The following is a 20,142-nucleotide window of genomic DNA, read 5'->3' on the forward strand; positions in this document are numbered from 1 at the left end:
AAGGAGACACACAGACATTGACAATCCTGCACACTGGCCCTCCCTGGTGGTGCAGTGGGTGAAAAGCACAGCACTGCAAGCAAACCACAGCCTCTTCAGAGCAAGTTCAATCCCCAGCCCTAGAGGTGATCCCTATGGTGCGGCAGACCTCTCCTGACCCGCCAGCTGAGCACCCTCAGCAGTGTACTTCGTCAATCTGCCTGTTCTGCTCCCCACCCTGTCTCTGGGAATGCTCTCACTGCCCCTGCACCTCTGGCCTGTACCCCAGTTCTGTATGCACAAAAAAAAAAATCTTTAAAAAAATTTTTAAAAAGTAAGACTATAATGATGGCACATGGGTGATTTGGTGATGGGAAATGCAAGGGGATTGCAACTGAGATGGAAAATGCACAAAAAATATGTAAAAAGAAACTATTATAAAATACAAAAATAAAGTATCAAAACCCATTAAGTAGATAAATTTCCAGAAAGCTATAAACCTGAAATAGACTTAAAGGCAGAAAAATCTGAAGAGACATATATTAGGTAAATTGAAATATTAAAAAAAAAAAAAAGGAAAAATGTCCCCCCTAACAAAACCCCACGACTACATGGCACACTGTTGAATTCAACAAAACATTTAAAGAATTACTACCAATTCCACATAAATTTTTCCCAAAAACAGAAAAGGAGGGAATGCACAATCATTTTCGGAGATCAATATTACATTTATAACAAATCAAAAAAATAATAGCACACACACACACACACAAAAACACTACAAAACAACTAAAAAAATGGAAGAATATGCACATGATATGTTACATCTGAATCTTATGGCAATCAAGACAGTCAAAACTTGTAGTAAAAAACACATATAAAAATCTCAACAGACCACTTAAGCAAGCCATCAAACCCAAGGTAAGAGAAGGAACAGAGAACTACAGAAACCACCAGAAAAATAATGAGCAAAACAGTGATACATACTTACCAGTTACCACCTTAAGTATAAACTTATTAAATTTACCAATCAAAGGAGAATGGATAAAAAACAAGACCCAATATATACTTTCAGGGGTAAAGAGACACATAACTTAAAAGGGATAGAAATAAGGATTACATGCAAATGGATATGAAAGGAAAGCTGGGACAACCTGTTCCCATCAGACGTAATAGACTAACACAAAGACTGTACTAAGAAATGGCTATAGACATTATATAATGATAAAAGGGTTAATCTATCAGGTTATAAGAATCTCTAACATAAATGTACCCAAGGTAGCAACACTCAAATATATAGTTTATACTAATAGACCGGGAGACACTGATGACAACATAACAGGGGAGTTTAACTATTATTAACAACAGAGTACTTCCAGGCATAAAATTGACAAGGAAATCTTGATCTTCTATGACATCAATAGGGCCATAATATGCATAGAGCCTTCTATCTGAACAGCATAACACACATTCTACTCAAGTGCACATAGAACAACACTCTTAAGGACATATAGGTTGGGGCTTAATCCAGATCTTAATAAATTTAAGAATATGAAATTGTACAAAACATGGTTTCTAGTATCATACCACAATGGTACTAAGTTAGAAATCAACTACAAGGTGAACACTAGAGAAACAAATATGTGGAGATGAAACAACGTGTTACTAAGTAACTACTGGGTCAATAAAGAAATCAAAAGAAATGAAAAAACTACTTTTTTGAGACAAATGACAATGAAAATATTACATACCAAAATCTTTGAGATGCAGCATAAACAAAGGCTCAGGGAAGCTTACAGAACTACTGGCTTATCACAAGAAACAAGAAAAATCTCAAACAACCTAATTTTACATCTAAAGGAACAAGAAAAAGATGAACAAAGCCCAGAGTCAATATAAAAAAGGAAATATTAAAAATCAGAGTGCAAATAAAACAAAAACCAAAAGACAACGAGTTCAAACTAAAAGCTAAGTATTTTTTTGGGGGGGGGGAGAACACACACACACACAAAAATGAAATTGAACATCTTTAGCTAGACTAAGAAAAGCAGGAACTATTCATAAAATTCATAAGTTAGAACAAATACTACAGAAATACAAAAGGCCATAAAAACCACTATGAATATGCCAATATACTGGACAACTTAAAAGAAATGGATAAGTTGTGACAAATATACAACCTTCCAAGACTGAAAAATCATGATGAAATAGAGGATCTCAACATGCATTTATAAGAAATGGAAAAGTTAACCAAAAACTCCCCAAAGATCAAAAGTCCAGGACTAAATGATTTTACTGTGAATTCTACCAATATTTTACTATATAATGCACATTCATTACCATTTCATATTGGAATGAATACCAATCCATTTCACATTGTTTTACAAGTTCAGCATTATATTAATATCAAAACCAGACATCACATACACAATAAGAAAATTACAGAGCAATATTTCTAATGAATATAGGTGCAAACATTTAAGAAAATATTATCAAACCAAATTCAGCAATAGATGTAAAAGATCATACACTATGATAGAGATTTATTCTAGCTATGCAAAGATGGTTCAACAAATACCAATCTAAATACCCATAAAAGCTATATAGTCATTTCAGTACATACAAAAAAAAAAAAACTGTTTGAAAAAGCCTATCATTCATTTATAATAAAAACTTTCAAAATATGCATAGGAGCATGCCTAAAAAGAATATAAGCCATATATGACAAATACATAGCTATTATCATATTCAATGGTGAAGAACTGAAGGCTTTTCTGCTAATAAGGTCAGGTGCAAGATAATGTCTACTCTTAACATTATTATTTAACATGGAAGTCTTAGAATGATTATGCAAGAAAATAAATACCCAATTGGAAAGGGAAAAATAAAACTGATACCATTTTTTACTACATACATTATATATACCCTTAAATACTTCACCAAAAGTTACTAAAAACAATAACAAATACTGTGAAAGCTGTTGGCTATAAAAGCAATACATAAAAATATGTTGTATTTCTATACATAAATAACCTAGTAAAATTAGGAGATAAGAAAACAGTACCATTTATAACTGTATAAAAAGAATGAAATACCTAGGGAAAAATGTAATCATGAAATTGAAAGACTTGTATCCTGGGTACTATTGAAAGACATAAAAAAAGGAAAGATTCTATGCTCAAAGGTTCAGATGACCCTAGCACTATTCAAATGGTCATTTACGTAAAGCAATATACACATTCAATATAATTTTTAATCAAAATCCCAGCATTATTCCTGGTGAATATATAACAACAACCAAAAAAAAAAAACAACAAAAAACAAAACCTTCTAAAATTAGTATGTAAAAACAGAAACCTCAAATAGCCAAACAATTCTGAGAAAAAAGAACAAAAATAAAGATCTCATGGTCATGGTCCCTGACTTCAAGCAATTCTACAATATTACAATAATTAAAATGCTATGGTTTTGGGGGAGGGGGAAAACTGATACACAGGTCAATGCACCAGAATTCAGGGCTCAGATGAACCCACATATACACAGACACAAAATTACAACAATGGATCAAAGAACATATAACAAAGAAGGAAAGTTTTCAGGAAATGGTGTTTAGAAAATGGGGCAGCCATATGCAAAAGAATGAAACTAAATCGTATCTTAAATATATACAAAAATGTTAATAGAAACCAGAATTTAAAATGTTACATGTTATATTACTCCATTTATAGGGTATTCTGGAAATGACATAACTTACAGGTATAGAAAAGAGATTAATTATTGCAAGGGAAAGGGATAAAGAAAAGTGCTAATTACAGAGGGGCACATGGAACTTTCTGGGGTGCTAGAAAAGTGTATTTTTATTGTGGTGGTAGATGATTATATGTTTGTCAAAACTCACAGAACAATCCATCAAAAAAGGACAAGTTTGACTTTATGTAAATCATAATTCAATACATTTGGCATAAAAAATATGCCTCCCTGGTGGCACATTGGGTAAAGGCACAGCACTATGAAGCTGGCTGAGGCCACTTCAGTACGAGCTCGATCCCTGGCCAGGGAGATGACTCACATAGTGTGGCAGGCAGACCTCTCCTGTCTTGCCTGCTGCTCCCCTCAGCAGTGCATTTCAGTCGATCCACCTGTTCTGCTCCCTACTCTGTTTCCGGTGAATCCTGTCACCCCTACCCCATACACCTCTGGCCTGTACCCCAGTTCTTGTATGCAGAAATAAACAAATCTTTAAAAAAAATATATGGCTTAGGAGAACTGGCAAGATGGTGGCAGAGTGAAGACACCACCAAAATCACTACGTCCAAGCTCACATAGGAATATAAGACTAAAATTGGACTGTAGACTTACATACTATGAGTTTCAACCCAAATGAGAGCACCCTGGACTTAGTAGAAGGAAGATAACTGAGAGAGACTCAGTGATTGGGGAGCTCTGATAGTGAAGCTCAGATCCAGAGTGCTCTGATGCTAGGAAGTTCCTCAGATAGGAGGTTTCTGCTCTTCAGCCAGCTAAAGTCCTAGAGGTAAAGAGAGACAACTCAGCTCGCTCGCTCCCTATTCCCTCTTAACTCCATTATTTTGCCAAGACATGCCTAGAAGAAGCGAGAAATTCAATGGAGAAAATCAACCCATCCAGGTACTTCTTGCAGGCACCTTCCAGAGACTAGGTCTCAGTGTGTTACTGGAAGAAGGTGAACACCACCAGAGATCCCTGACTGTTACTGGCTGAGATGACAGATACAATTCCAAACAGTGGGGGCTGGAAAAACAGGTGATACTGAAACAAAGCACAGCTCAGAACATCCTCCACAACTTAAGTGTCTAGAAGTCCCTTGGCCATCCCAGAAAAACATCCAGAAAGAGTGCCAGCCAATAATAGCAACACAGTGTCTCAATGAATAGAAAGTATTAGAAAATACACTACAGGGAAAAGAAGACTAACAAATACTCAAGCAAGTCCACAGGGTAAAAATTCACCACAAAAAGATCAGTCACCAGAAATCACCAAAGAAAAACTGCTCAGTCTACCAAATAGAGAATTCAAAATCATCATGATAAACAAAAAGAAGATGAGAAGGAAAAAAATATATGAGGCAAACTGTCAAGGAATTGAAGAATGCAAATAAGGAAATGAATGAGAGAAATGAAAAAGAAAAAACATGATACAAGCAATCTATGAATTGAAGAGAGAAAAGACACCTTAAAAAAGGAAATAGAAGAAATGCAGGAGATGAAAATGCCACTAGAGGAGATAAAGAATGCAGGGGAAGATAATGAAAACAGAACAGATAAAATGGAATCAGCACCCTTGAAGACACAGAAATAGAGAATTAAAACAGAAAAGAAAGAAGTAAAGAGGAAAAGGAATGAAGAAACACTTCAAGAGCTAAAACACTTCTGACACCATGAAGAAAGGAAATATCAGAGTTATAAGTATCCCAGAGGTGAAGAGAAAGGCCAAGGAATCTGAGAAAATATTCAGAGATAATAGAAGAGAACTTCCTTAATATGAAGGAGATGAAAGTAGACATCCAAGAAGCAAGAACACCAAACTACCATGATGATAGGAGAAATACAGCAAGACACATCACAGTAAAACTATACCAAGAATACAAGACAACGAAACGATATTGAGAATGACAGAGGGAAGAAACAAATAACCTATAAAGGGAAACCGATCAGGCTGACATCAAACTTCTCTGAAGAAACACTACAGACAAGAAGAGAGTGGAAGGACATACTCAACAAATTCCAAAACATCAAATGTCAACCAAGAATACGCTATCCTGCTAAGGTCTCCTTCCTTTACGAAGAAAGAATAAGGACACTTTCAGACAAACAAACTCCACAATTTTGTCATGACTATACCCCCACTCCAAAAAAATACAAGAAATCCAACAGATGAACAAGAACAGTTCAAAACAAGGAATAAAATCACAAAAGGACCAAAAAAAAAGGCAAACATAGGTGCCAGTATATCAATATTATCTCTAAATGTAAATGGCTTAAACTCATCAATAAAAAGACGCAGAGTTGCAGGATGGATTAAAAAACAGAACCCAATGTTCTGCTGTCTACAGGAAACACATCTAACTACAAAAAATAAAAACAGATTGAAAATAAAAGTATGGAAAACAGTCCTAAAAGCAAATGGACCAAAAAATAAGGCAAGAACAGTTATACCAGACAAAACAGACTTTGAACTAAAAAAAGTTAAAAGAGACTTCTAGGCCACTACATCATGATTAAGGGGACAATAAAACAAGAAGACATAACAATCATCAACATATATGCACCAAATGAAAGAGCACCAAAATATATCAGGAAACTACTGTCATCTATGAAAATGTATATCAGAGAAAATACATACACAGTAGGAGACTTCAATATGCCACTCTCCACAATGGACAGATCAGCAAGACAAAAAATAAGCAAAGACACTAAAGCTCTGATCAAGGACCTGGACAAAATGGGTCTAACAGACATCTATAGAATACTGCACCCCAAAAGTCCGAGTACACATTTTTCTCAAATTCACATGGATCATTCTCTAGGATTGACCACATACTGGGTCACAATATGTACACTAAGATAGAAATCATACCAACTCTCTTCTCTGACCATGAAGGAATCAAACTAGAAATAAACCATGTGAAGAAGGCAAGAAGCCCATCTACCACACGGAGACTGAAACCCACACTACTGCAGGACCATTGGATCAATGAAGAGATCAAAGAAGAAATTAAAAAACACCCTGAGAAGAATGACAATGACGACACAACTCTCTAAAATTTATGGGGCACATTAAAAGCAGTTATAAGAGTAAAATATATGTCAATACAGGCTCACACAAAGAAACAAATAACTCAAAGAAACAACCTAATCTCCCACCTTAAAGAACTGGAAAAAGAACAACAAAATAACACAAAAGCCAATAGAAGACAGGAACTAATAAAAGTCAAATCAGAAATAAATGAAATGGAAGTTAGGAAAACAATAAAAAAAAAATCAATGAAACCGAAAGTTGGTTCTTAGAAAAAATAAACAAGATGGACAGGCCACTAGCCTGTCCCACTGCTGGTGGGAATGCAAACTAATACAACCGCTATGGAAAACTGTTTGGCGTTTCCTCAAACTGCTAAAAATGGAGCTTCCGTGTGACCCAGCAATCCCACTCCTAAAGCTCTACCCAAAAGACACAAAAACACTGATTCAAAAAGATACCTGCAGCCCCATGTTTATTGCTGCTTTATTTACAATTGGAAAGACATGGAAACAGCCCAAATGCCCAAAAATAGATAACTGGATTAAAAAGTTATGGTACATATACACAATGGAGTATTACTGAGCAACTAAAAAAAATAAGCACATACCTTTTGCAGCAAGCAACATGGATGCAGCTGGAAAAGATAATGCTTAGTGAAATAAGCCAGAAAAAAAAAAGGAAAAATACAGGATTGTTTCACTCATAGCAGGAGTATAGCAGACCAGGTGAGAAAATTATAATAATAATGAACAGCTACATACCAGACACATTTTATGAGGGTAGAATGGGGATCAAAAACAGTAGGGGGAAGGAAACGCACTGGACTATGTTGATGGCACATAGGTGATTTGGTGATGGGAACATCACGGGGATTACAACTGAGACAGAAATATGCACAAAATAATGTAAAATTAAACTATTATATTATTTTAAAAAAAGATGTGGTACATATACACAATGGAATATTACTCAGCAACCACCAAAAAAAAAAAAATAAGCACATGCCTTTTGCAGCAACATGGAAGGAGCTGGAAAAGATCATGCTTAGTGAAATAGCCAGAAAGAAAAGGAAAAATACCGGATGGTTTTACTCATAGCAGGAGTATAAAGGACCAGCGAGAAAATAATAATAATAATAATAACAAATAACTATATATCAGAGACATTTTTTATGGAGGTGGAATAGGGAATCGGATAAAAAATGGAGTGGGTAGGGAAGTGCACTGGATTATGGTAATGGCACATGGGTGATCTGGTGATGGGAAGCCCATGGGGATTACAACTGAGATGGAAAAAGGCACAAAATGATGAAAAATAAACTATTATATAATTAAACACACATATCCAAAGTCTATAAAACTAAAACACACACACACACACAAAAGTCTATAAAATGACTAAAAAAAGTAAGACTTTACAAAGACTATGCATTAAAAAATATCAAGTTAGATGGAAAACATAGGACTCTATGTAAATATTATCATGGTGCCTAATACAATTTTTTAATGAACAAGTATCTTTCAACCCCTTCAACTTAACACTTAGCTTACACTATGGCAAGTAAAAATCAAAGAACAAAAGAACAAGTTTATGGTTTAAACATAGACATATTCATAGCATTTGCCTCAGCCATGTAATATTCATTAACTTTTGTAAGCAAAAATCACTAAAAAAATTTACTAGGATCTACCAATACTCCAAGTTAAAACCAAAGAATCTTGTGTCTAAATTATCACTAGCAAAAATCCTTGCCACAGGAAGTCAGTTTCATTCAAGGATTTTTAGAGTCTATTATTTGAAATCATCAGATATGTATGACTAAACCACAGAAGACCTTGGCTAATGTGGTGAATGGTATTTAAGCACAAATTCAGAATTAAGCTATTTTTTTAGCCCCAGTTCTTAAAAGTTCATATAGTTAAACACATAAGACCTGAAACCATAAGCTATCTATAAGAAAATATAGGCAAAACACTACATGACATACAATGTATATTGGTAATATCTTTAAAGGCACATCACCTAAACCAAAGAAAATGAAGTAAAACATTTGGGATTGCATCAAATTACAGAACTTCTGCACAGTGAATGAGACATTAGCCAAAACAAAGAGACACTCCACTGATGACAATTTTTGCGCACAATACTAATTCATACTAATGATAAGGGACTGATCACAGATATCTACAGATTTAATGAAGCTCAACAAAAACAAAGTAAGCAACCCAGTCAAATAATGGGCAGAAGAGCTAAAAAGACACTTTTCCAAAGATGAAATCCAAATGGCTAACAGGCATGTGAAAAATGTTCAAGATCACTTGTAATCAGGGACATTCAAATAAAAACCACAATGAGATATCACCTCACACCAGTGAGAATGGCACATATTAAAAAAACTAGCAACAACAAAGTTGACAAGGTTGTGGAGAAAAAGAACTCTCCTGCACTGCTGGTGAGAATCAAACCTCTTCCACCACAATGGAAAGCTGTGTGGATGTTCCTCAAACTACTAAAAATGGAACTTACATATGATCCAGAAATTCCACTCCTAGGGATCTACCCAAAAACTTTTTTTTTAAAAAAGATTTATTTATTTATTTATTTATGAACTGGGGTACAGGCCAGAGGCTCAGGGGCTGTGAGAGGCTTCACCAGAGACAGAGTGGGGAGCAGAACAGGCAGATGGACGAAGTACACTGCTGAAGGGAGCAGCGGGCGGGTCAGGAGAGGTCTGCCACGCCATGTGGTCTCCTCCCGGGCAGGCGGGGATCGAACTCATGCGGAAGCGGCTTTAGATTCTCAGTGCTGTGCTTTAACCCGCTGCACCACCAGGGAGAGCCTCTACCCAAAAACTTTAATTCAAAAGGCCACTTGCACCCCTAAGTTTACTGCAGCCCAATTTACTACAGGTATGCAGCCCAAATGCCCAGGATCAGGGCAGGAGTGGAGAGAGCACAAAGGACTACGCTGGTGCACAGGTGAATTAGTAGTGACAATTTCACAGGGAAATCATACATTGTACAAAAATGAAGGATGATATGACTAATATATTTTTTTTAAAAAGTTCATACAGTTACAGTAATACAAAAGCTATTTAGTTAGGCCAAAAGCCATAGTGAAGGTTTGGAAAATATGGTGACACGTGTTACTGGATTTATTTTCTGGAGTATGTTGACACGTGTTACTGGATTTATTTTCTGGAGTAGGCTAATTCTCCCTGAAATATTCTCTGTATGACAGTGACACATAATCTTTATTTCTTCAAATATTGAAATAAAAATGTCAGTGTTTTAAAGACTACCTTTTATTTTATTTAGTAAGAACTGTTTCTCTGGTTATGCTATCTGGTTATGCTAACCAAGAAAAAAAGGTACTTACAGATAAAAGTAGCTGGTGCTAATAGGTACTTAGGAGGTTAGCTTTTTATTAAACACAGCATTGTCAGCAATCATCCCTTTGCCTCCTGCAGGTCCATTAGCTCACTCACATGGGATTTCCTAGCTAAATTATTTGGTGAACACTAGGGCCAGAGGCAGTGATGATTCAGTGGCTGATACCAGATGCTGAACCAGCAAACATTCCCCAATAGCAGATTTATGCTGTGAGTAACTTTAGCTTTATGGCTTCTTTAATTCAAATCTTGATATTCAGTAAAATCTACCTCCACATTAAAATAAACTGATACAGCATGTGGCAATACAGAAGAAAATAAAACACAGTGAAATAGTTCAAATAAAATGTAGAATACCTTTTTTTTAGCCAATTCCTTTTCCAGATTGCATTTTTCTTGTGCTATTTCTTTCTCTGCTTTATTAACCTGTCCAAGGGGGAAAAAAAGAAATGGATCAATTTTAAAGCAGCTGACAGGCTATACTATAGCAAACATACCCTGCATGTCAATTAATACCTACACTGCAGAGATAGCACATCCTCTCAGAAAAGGGGTCACTCAGGAAGTCTCTGAGGCAGAGCAGACTTCACAAAAAGCCCTGAAATTAGAAAGACACGTCTGCATGTCAGACTCTGCTAGTTCTTTCCTAACTAGGAAGATAGGGCTGTTCCCCTTTAATTTCCATTGTCCCAGTCATTCAGGGGAAATCAATTTTTAAAATATGATCCCTTAACTAACATGAGGATGTGTTATTCATATTCACTAATGTTGTGGAAGGGCATACTAGTTGACAGGCTACTTTAAGATATACTAAATGATTAAGATTAGTCACCTAAAACATTCTTTTGTGGGCAACTCAGAACAACTGCTTCTGGGTTGTAATTTCTTGCCTTTTGCATTCAAAATGAAATTTTAAAATAAGATCACCACCACAATCAGGAGGTAACATAGATCTCCTTCTGCCTACCTCTTTCTGAAGTTTTTCTTTCTCCTCTAGTAGAGATTTCTTCTCTTGCACTGATGCATCCAATTCACCTCGCAACCTTGTAATAGTTAACTCTAGGAGCTCTTTTTGCACAGTTGTCCTCTTCTCGGCATCCTGTGCTTTTTGGATAGACTGGTTATGTTCCAGGATTAAATGGTCCCTGTAGGAAGAGAACAAAGATATATAAAAGCTAAACAACAGTTAGTCCACAGATAGAATGTTAGAAAACATCTCTCGACTGAGCGCTGTTGCTACAATGTTGAAAACACATCTTGTTACTTGAAGGTGGAGTCTAAAGAAATTGCAAGGATCTCAAGTCTGCCCTTGCAAAAGCAGAGTTAAACATTTTCAGTAAGGGAGAAAAGTGGGAGAAAAGCAGAAGGAGGGACTATGATGATGGTTCATAGGTGAATTGGTGTTGGAATTTTACAGGGAATACACAATGATGAAAAGATATAAATAAAATTATTTAAAAGAAAAGGATAAGCACTACATATGCAAGACCAGAAGATGCATAAGAAATTGTCCATAATTTACTTACAGTTGTGCTTGGAGTTGGGTTTTCTCATTCTGAACCATCTGTAGCTCATTTGTGATACTGGCATGGGCTGCATCCAGTAGTAAGTTCTGTTCTTGAAATGTCTGAGTCATCATTTTTTGTTTTACCTGAGTGTTAAAATGTTAAAAGCTGATATGCTGGAAAGTCATTCAATAGGGTGCCATTTAACATAACTGGTCAAAGATGTTGAATTGGCTTACAAAAGACAAATTTTACTTTTGCCCAGCTTTCTCTGCTCTCACCCCGAATTGACCACAATGCTATCATTTTACAACCCTACAGTCAACAGCCAAAATGTATTGTTTACCTAGCCCACTGCAAAACTCCTAACATAAGCATGTTTTTAAAGATATAAATTACATTAAGAATATTTTTTTGTGGGGCATCCCTGGTGGCACAAGAAGTTAAATCACAGCATTATGAAGCTATCGACAGCACGGAGTCTGACCATCCCTGGCTAGGGAGCTACCTACATGGCCCCGCAGATCTCTCCTGCCTCATCTGCTGCTCCCTTCAGCAATGTGTTTCAGTAGACCTGTCTGTTCTGCTCTCGACTGGATCTCTGGCATATCCTCATTGCCCTCCCTCCCCCACCCAACACCTCTGGTATGTACCCCAGTTCTTATGTACATATTTTTTTTAAAAGAATATATTTTGTACATATTTTATTTTAAAAAGTAAAACTGTATCAATGTATGGAAAGCGAAAGATCCCTCAACCTTTAGCTCTGTCCCCACCCCAAATAATCTCACTAGAGATTATCATGTTTACTAATTTGGCGTGAATTCACTGGAGAATATCTGAAATTACACTCCAGTACTGTTATACTAATAAACTGCTCTGCACAATTTATTTTCTCTGACATACTGATTTGTTATCAAAAAATAATTTTACATGCACACACTATAATTTCTAAGCCTCTTGCAAATATGTACATATTAATAGTTATTTCATATGTGGACAGTTATATAAGGAGATGCATATGAAGTTTCATAAATTGAATAAAAAGATTTTAGAACGTTTTTATATTTGTTACAGTGTATATATGTAACATTATTTGGTCTACTAAATTGAGGTTCTATGAAAATAGGTATTTTGTTTTGTTCACTACTATAATTCTATTTCTATTTAGCATCATATCTGCATGATGTAAACAATAGATGTTTGCTGAATTAACACAAAATTTGTATCAAGTACCAGTTACATTCAAAGCATGCTTATTAGCGCTATGAGCAATAACAAAGTTATATGAGGTAAGCTCACAATATAGAAAACAGCCTTGCACATTAATTACTACCATAGTGAATAGAAAAGCAACATTAACATAATGATTAAACATTAATTTTGGAGTCAGACTTAGGCTTAAATCCAGCTCTGTTCCTTAGCTAGGTGACTGCAAGAAAGTTGACTAACTTCTCCACCTTCACTTTTTCTTATCTATAAAATGAAGATAATGCATATCCCTTTATATAATGGCTACTAGGGTTAAAAGAAGTAACATACATAAAATCCTTAACATAATGCTCCGTATATAGTAAGTATACTCAAAAACTGAGTTATTTTTATTATGGTCTGTTTAGTGTGCTAAAATAGAAGTTGAAAGAGAAAATCAATTTCTTCTGGTTGGAGTGATCAAATTTCTTGAAGAAAGAGTCTTACACAGAACAGAAAAGTCTGAGTCTTAAACAGAACAGAATTCTAAATAGTTGAGGACCACTCTCAGCAGAGGGAACAATAGAAACAAAATGGGAAAGTGTAGCTGTTTGGGGAAAACACAAGTATTTTAGGGTAAGTCATAAGTGTTTTCCATCATTCTATAAGTAATGAGTGGTAACTTACTTTTCCTAAAGTAGTGGTATTTAAGAAGAAAAACACTAATAAAGCAGCATATGTAAGACCAAATAACTGCCTGATGAAAACACTGATTAAAAAATATCTTTCAGAAATTCTTAGATTTGTTAAAATTATTTATTCAGTTGATCATGTACATTTCCTTATTACTTAGCCAATGAGCTTCTTGTTGACTCTGAAACTGACTACTGTTAATACCTGCAAAATTGCTTGATGGTCAGCAATGATTCTGGCATTTTCCAAATTAACAGTCTGAAGCATGCTGTTCAGTTCTGTACACTTTTTAGTCAGCTGATCATTCAAAACCTAAGATATCATATACAATAAGTCAGATATCTACAATAATTATTTTATGTATCATTTCACTACACATGTGAAGTAGCAATTCACTACACATGTGAGCTTTATTTAACCCATCTTCAATTTATGTTTCATAAACTATAAAATACTTTCAAATATTTGGAATCAACACCCTAAATATAACTAAGTTAAAAGAAAAGAAACACATTATTGATTTGGTGAAACAACTAAAGTACTCAGAAGTTTAGGGATTTTCATGTTTCACAGTTTGAACAATGATCAATTAATTAGAGCAAAAGATCTGAAGAATGGAATTTATGAAGTAGACACACACAAATGTATTATAAAATTAGATGATAAATGTTCAGAATTGTTTAGCTGATAACATAAACTATCTCTAAGCTCCTTCAATACCAGTTACAGTGTTCATAAAGGCAAAATAGACATGTCTATTTAATGTCACAAAATCTTCCAAAATAAAACAAAAATGTTTTGTATAATAGATCTCTCATACATGTAGTTGGTTAAAAATCTTTCATCCTTGTTACTCAAATTTGTGAATATTCCAAATACTGTGCAATACATTTATTTTACCTCAATTATCTTTATAAGGACTATTTGGCGAGGATCTTATGTTTCCATGATTAAATTATTAAAGGAAAGGGACAAATAACTCTGAAGGACCAATAGGAAAAAAAAAACAAACAAAAGTGGCTATGTTAAACACAAAAGCTACACAACAAAGGAAATATTTAAATGAATACACATCCTACTGAATGAAAGAAAACATCTGCACATCATATAACCAACAAGGAGATTGAAGATCTACAAAGAACTCATAAAACTCAACAACAACCCCCCCCAATAATCCAACAAGAGGAGAAAAAATTGAAATAGACATTTGGAAGACATATAAATAGTCAATAAACACATGAGAAAAATGCTCACCACCACCTGTCATCAAGGAAATGCAAATCAGAACCACAGTGAGCTACCACTTCACTACTGGGAAAATAGCCCATATCAAAAAGACCACAAAGAACAAGTGTTAACAAGGGTGTAAAGAAAAAAGAACATTTATACCATATTAGTGGGAATGTAGACTGGTCTAGCCCCTGTGGAAACCAGTATGGAGGTTTCTTGAAGTATTAAAAATGGATCTACCATGGCCCTCCCTGGTGGCACAGCAGGTTAAACCACAGCACTAAGAAGCTAAAGCCAGTTCAGCACAAGTTCGATCCCACCCAGGAGGTGACCACATAGCATGGCAGACCTCTCCTATATCACCCGTGGCTCCCCTCAGCAATGTACTTCGCAGATCTGCTCCCTGCTCTGTCTCTGGTGAATCCTCTCACTGCCTCTGCACCTCTGGCCTGTACCCAGCTCTGTAAGCATAAACAAATCTTAAAAAAAATGGATCTACCATATAGTCCAGCAATTCTCTTCCTAGGTATCTATCTGAAGAATTTAAAAACTACTTCAAAGTGATATATGCATTCCTGTGTTCATTGCAGCACTACTGTCAATAGGCAAGGTATGGAAACAATCCAGTGACTGTGGAAATTAAGAAAATTTATTAAGAAAATATGGTACATATACAAAGTGGGCTTCCATCCAGTGATAAAAAATGAATTCTTGTCGTTTGCTATAACATGGAAGGAAATGGAGGGGATAATGCTAAGCAAAAAAGTCATAAGGAAAATGGCAAATATTGCATGACTTCACTTACATTTCAAATATAAAAATACAAAAAAAAAGGTTCAACCAAAAACAATCTAATATAAACCCGTACATATATGTATGCAGAATTTAGGTTGCCAAAGAGCTGGGAAAGGGTAGAAAGCAAAGTGTGGAAGGGAACAAACAGACCATGGTGGAAGAATATGGGTGCCTTGGTGATAGATGTGGTGTGATGATAAACACTAAAAAGTGTGAACCTATACTCCTAAGTCGTATACAATGTTATAAAACAATGTTGCTCAATAATTATATATATCCATATAAATTAATATACCATTTATGTGTAGGAATTTTTTTAATGGCTCAATAATAAATGAACAATTACCTAGAAAGCATCATCAAGTATATGTACAGTATAACAGTTAGGAATAAAATGAAGGTATTTCAGACTTTTTAACAAGATGTACAAAGTATTCATCAAGTAATACAAAATACAAGATAAAAGAGACAGAACTCTTTCTCTTTAAAACAGCTGGGCCCTCCCTGATGGTGCAGCGGGTTAAAGCACAGCACTAAGAAGCTTAAGCCACCTCCGCATGAGTTCGATCCCTGCCTGTCCCAGAGGTGATCCACATGGCGTGGCAGACCTCTCTTGACCTGTCCGCTGCTCTCCTCAGCAGTGTACTTCGATGATCTGCCTGTTCTGCTCCCCACTCAGTCTCAGGTGAATCCTCTCACCCTCCGCACCTCTGACCTGTACCCCAGTTCTGTATAAATAAATCTTTAAAAAAAATAGACCAAATAAAACAAAATAGCTTATTTTCTTTGCAGTCACATTAATTCTACCAGTTATCAGCTAAACTCCTCTGTGTATCATCTTTAAGATGGAAGTAATTTTTCTATGTTATTGTGAAAATCACAAATTTAGTAACATAGTGCTTAGAATAGTGCTTAGAATTGTGTCTGCAATATTGTATATGTTCAATAACTGTTAACTATTATTAGTATAGTAAGAGCAATAGCAGTAATTATCAAAAGAACCCATTTACAATGCATTTTCTTTGTCATAAAAAGAATGTAACACTCTAATCCTAACATTAATCAAATTGTGCCATCAAAAATGTCTTTTAAAGGTTTATTTCATTAAGCCTTATGAGAAATGACTCCAGTTTGCCTACACACTGTTGACTCTTCTCCATACACATCCATATATAACAACTAAATTTGGGAACCAAATTCCACAGAACATGGTTATTACAAAATCCAGCAAACATTAGGTTCCTACTATGCTATTAAACTATGGAAGATAGAAAATTATAGGATGTATTCTGTGTCAATGAACTGCCTAGAAGTTCACTGGGAGAAATTAAAGATATATATCTAATGAATAAATTAGAAAGCAAAAAAAGGCAAAATGCATAATTCAGCAATATATTATATATATTTGGGTGTCATAAGAGCAAATTTAGAAAGCAAAATGAGAAATGTTTTAATTAATTAATTCAGTAATGTTTTTCAGATAAAGTAGACCTTATAAACAGAATGAATGATGGCAATGGTATGAAAGCAAAGACTCTTGGTTCTTTAAACAAAAATAGCCATCTAAAAACTATAGAATGGGAAAGTTTACCTGTGCTTTTTCTGATGTTTCTTGAAGGGATATTATTTCAGACCTCAAATATGCATTTTCTTCCTTTTCTTTGTTGAAAGACATCTGTACATTCTATGGGGGGGAAAGTTTCTTTTTTTATATTTAGGAGCTATTAAAAATATCTATTAAAGTACTTTTTCTGGTATTTTGACAAGTACCAGCTGAAGTATGTTTTTTTTATTCTTTATCTTCAACCTCCAAACTTTATAATTATCAAAATTGCTTTAAAATATTTTTGTAATGGGATTCCTACTAGAAAGAATTTACCTAAAACCTAAATATTTATCTAGCATCCTGTGTCGAGAGTGGTACTAGGATGAAATATTTGTTGTATTATGTAGACTTTTTTTTCCTATTAGCATAAGAGCTTGTAATTTCAAAGAAAACACCTTCAAGGATCTTTTAACTTTTTAGTAGGTGAAGATATTTTCATTTAGGAGCACCTGAGGATATAAAAGCAGAAGAAAGCATCTTTGCTCTGTGGGAAAGAGAAAAAAATAGCTAATTCTCTGAGTGGAGGTACAGGTGATAGGATACGAGTTGTGGGTTGACTTTCCCTAAAAGGTAACTCAGTTCTTTTCCTGAAGGACTGGGAAATGAAAAGTTAACGTCTTCTCTCTACAGAAAGATCACCACTCTTCTGTTTATCCAGAAACATCTCTAGCAAGGTAAACATCACATCCTATTTCAAATAGGATCTACATAAGATATAAAAGTAGTGACACTTTTTTTTCATTTATTATGGTAAACTATACATAAAATTTATCATTGTAACTATTTTAAGAGTATAGTTAAGTACAGTTTGAAGTGTGTAGTTCATTTAAGTGATAAATTCAGTGGCAGTGGTATATTTACTTCGTTGTGCATCCATCACCACCAAAAAAGAAGTCAACATTTCTTATAACTATTTCTTTAATCTGTAAAACTTTAGTTTGTAATTAGCATAAAATACAAATAAACCCACTTAAAGATTTACTACCCGGTTCATAAAAATACTAAATAAACAACTCATTTACACTGAAACCCTTTTTCAGGAGAAGAGTATCGATCATCATGAATGAAGAAATACTTAGGGAGGATATAGTCTAAAACCTCAAAACTTACCTTATTTTCGTCAACCAACTTAGAAATGAGGTCATCTCTAGAAACTAAAAACAAAAAGTCCATGTAACTGTATGGCATTTACTAAATTGAAATCACTTGTATTTTTCCCCTGGAGAAAATTGGGATTTTTTTGTTTGTTTGTTTGTATGCTAGAGAAAGAGAATACACTTTTTTTTGATATTTTTATAGACATATGGAGTTATCAAGAAACCAGACTAGAGTCATGTGCAATGGAAAAATGAGGTCACATTTTACTTCTCTGCCTAGATGATGATAAATTTCATCTCACAGGGAGAAGCACTCAATGGAAAGCTTCTTGCTAGAGAGATACCACTCTATCAGAGGCTCAATAAAGACAGAAATCAGTTTGGTAGCTATTACAATAACCTAAGTATAAAACTGAGAGCTGGCTCTAAGGTAACCACAATGGGTCTGCAAAGGCAATAGTGTGCAGGGAGAACTGTCAGGACATGGTGGCTGACTGGTATGGTGTTAAGGAAAATATTCAGTATTTAGTTTCGACAGCAGGGACAAGGATGAACTCTTCAACTAGGGCAAGGACAGGCTTAGGGGGATTAAAATGAGTAAGAATGAGTGCAATACTTTAGTTTTCATCATGTGTTTCAAGATATCTGCAAGACATCCATATATAGATGTTTAGTTGGCAGTAAGATACCATCTGGAGCTCAGGAGGATGATCTTGTATGAGAAAAAAAAAGATTTGAAATTACTCAAAGTATATGAAAATAAAACCAAATGCAAAAAAGCAAGGAACTTTGTATACTAGTAGCCAAAAAATGTAAAATATCCTAAGAATAATGTTCTGGTTTCATGCAAATTTATAAAGCTCTATTAGTTTCTTTTAAATTACCAAATATTTTAAATTATCAAAATAACAAGAAACTTCTAACATAAGAACTCATTTATATGATATACTAAAAAAAAAACTTTTGAACATGAAGACTCATTTCAAATAAATTCAAATTTAAAATATGAAGAATCAAAGATAAAACTATATAATTTATTTTTTAAATTCCACCTATCAAGTCCTCAGTATCGCAGTGGGTTAAAGCACTACACTAAGAAGCAAAGCTACTTCAGCATGAGTTTGATTCCCACCAGCCCCAGAGGTGATCCATATGGTGAGGCAGACCTCTCCTGACCCACCCGCTGCTCCCCTCAGCAGTGTACTTCCTCAGTCCGCCTGTTCTACACCTCATCATCTCTGGCGAATCCTCTCATTACCCCTGCACCTCTGGCCTGTACCCCAGTTCTGTATGCATAAATAAGTAAACCTTTAAAAAAATTCCACTATCAAAGAATGAAAGGGATTGTTTCCTGGAAGATCAATTTAATCACTTTAATTAGCATGTATATGTTTACTGCTAATATGAACAATTGTTAAACATTACATTTTTAAATTCATAAAAAAATCCTTTTATGTAATGACAATTTGTATATATGTTAATAACTATTTGTACCTGAATATATCATGCATATGAAGAGAATTATTCAGTATGAAACATAGTATTCAGACAGGCTTTCTTCATATTAATTTGAGTGACTTTTTTTTAAAATGGTCTCCCATCTATTCTTTACAAAATTTGAATCAAAACATTAATCCATTGAAAAAGTAACATGAAAGAAATCAGTTAGAAAGCTTTCTAGTCTATTAGAAAGACCTCTGTTTTTAGTCTTACCTTTTTTTTTTTGTCATTGGATATAGGTCTTATTCTTTGGTAGAATGAAGCATATTTTCTCTTTCTCATGAGTTTATTTGTAAGGCCAATGAGATGTGGCAGCAATATGAAACATAACACATAACTTTCATAGGCATGTTGCCACAGGAATATGGAGCATTAGCA

At 34.8% G+C, this 20,142-nt stretch overlaps 1 protein-coding gene across 1 annotated transcript in view; it reads right to left on the bottom strand.

The window, feature by feature from the left end:
- CCDC150 (coiled-coil domain containing 150) overlaps positions 1-20,142 on the bottom strand; it is a 66,994-nt gene that overhangs the window by 31,308 nt on the left and 15,544 nt on the right. The window contains exons 8-13 of the mRNA XM_012726023.1: positions 18,278-18,321; positions 17,153-17,245; positions 13,741-13,848; positions 11,674-11,798; positions 11,115-11,292; positions 10,505-10,573 (exon numbers count right to left, since the gene is read on the bottom strand). Coding sequence (XP_012581477.1) covers positions 10,505-10,573; positions 11,115-11,292; positions 11,674-11,798; positions 13,741-13,848; positions 17,153-17,245; positions 18,278-18,321 — 617 coding nt within the window. The remainder of the gene's footprint in view (positions 1-10,504; positions 10,574-11,114; positions 11,293-11,673; positions 11,799-13,740; positions 13,849-17,152; positions 17,246-18,277; positions 18,322-20,142) is intronic.

The sequence above is a fragment of the Condylura cristata genome, unplaced genomic scaffold, assembly GCF_000260355.1.
Source record: "Condylura cristata isolate star-nosed mole 26May11 unplaced genomic scaffold, ConCri1.0 scaffold00002, whole genome shotgun sequence".
NCBI lineage: Eukaryota > Metazoa > Chordata > Mammalia > Eulipotyphla > Talpidae > Condylura > Condylura cristata.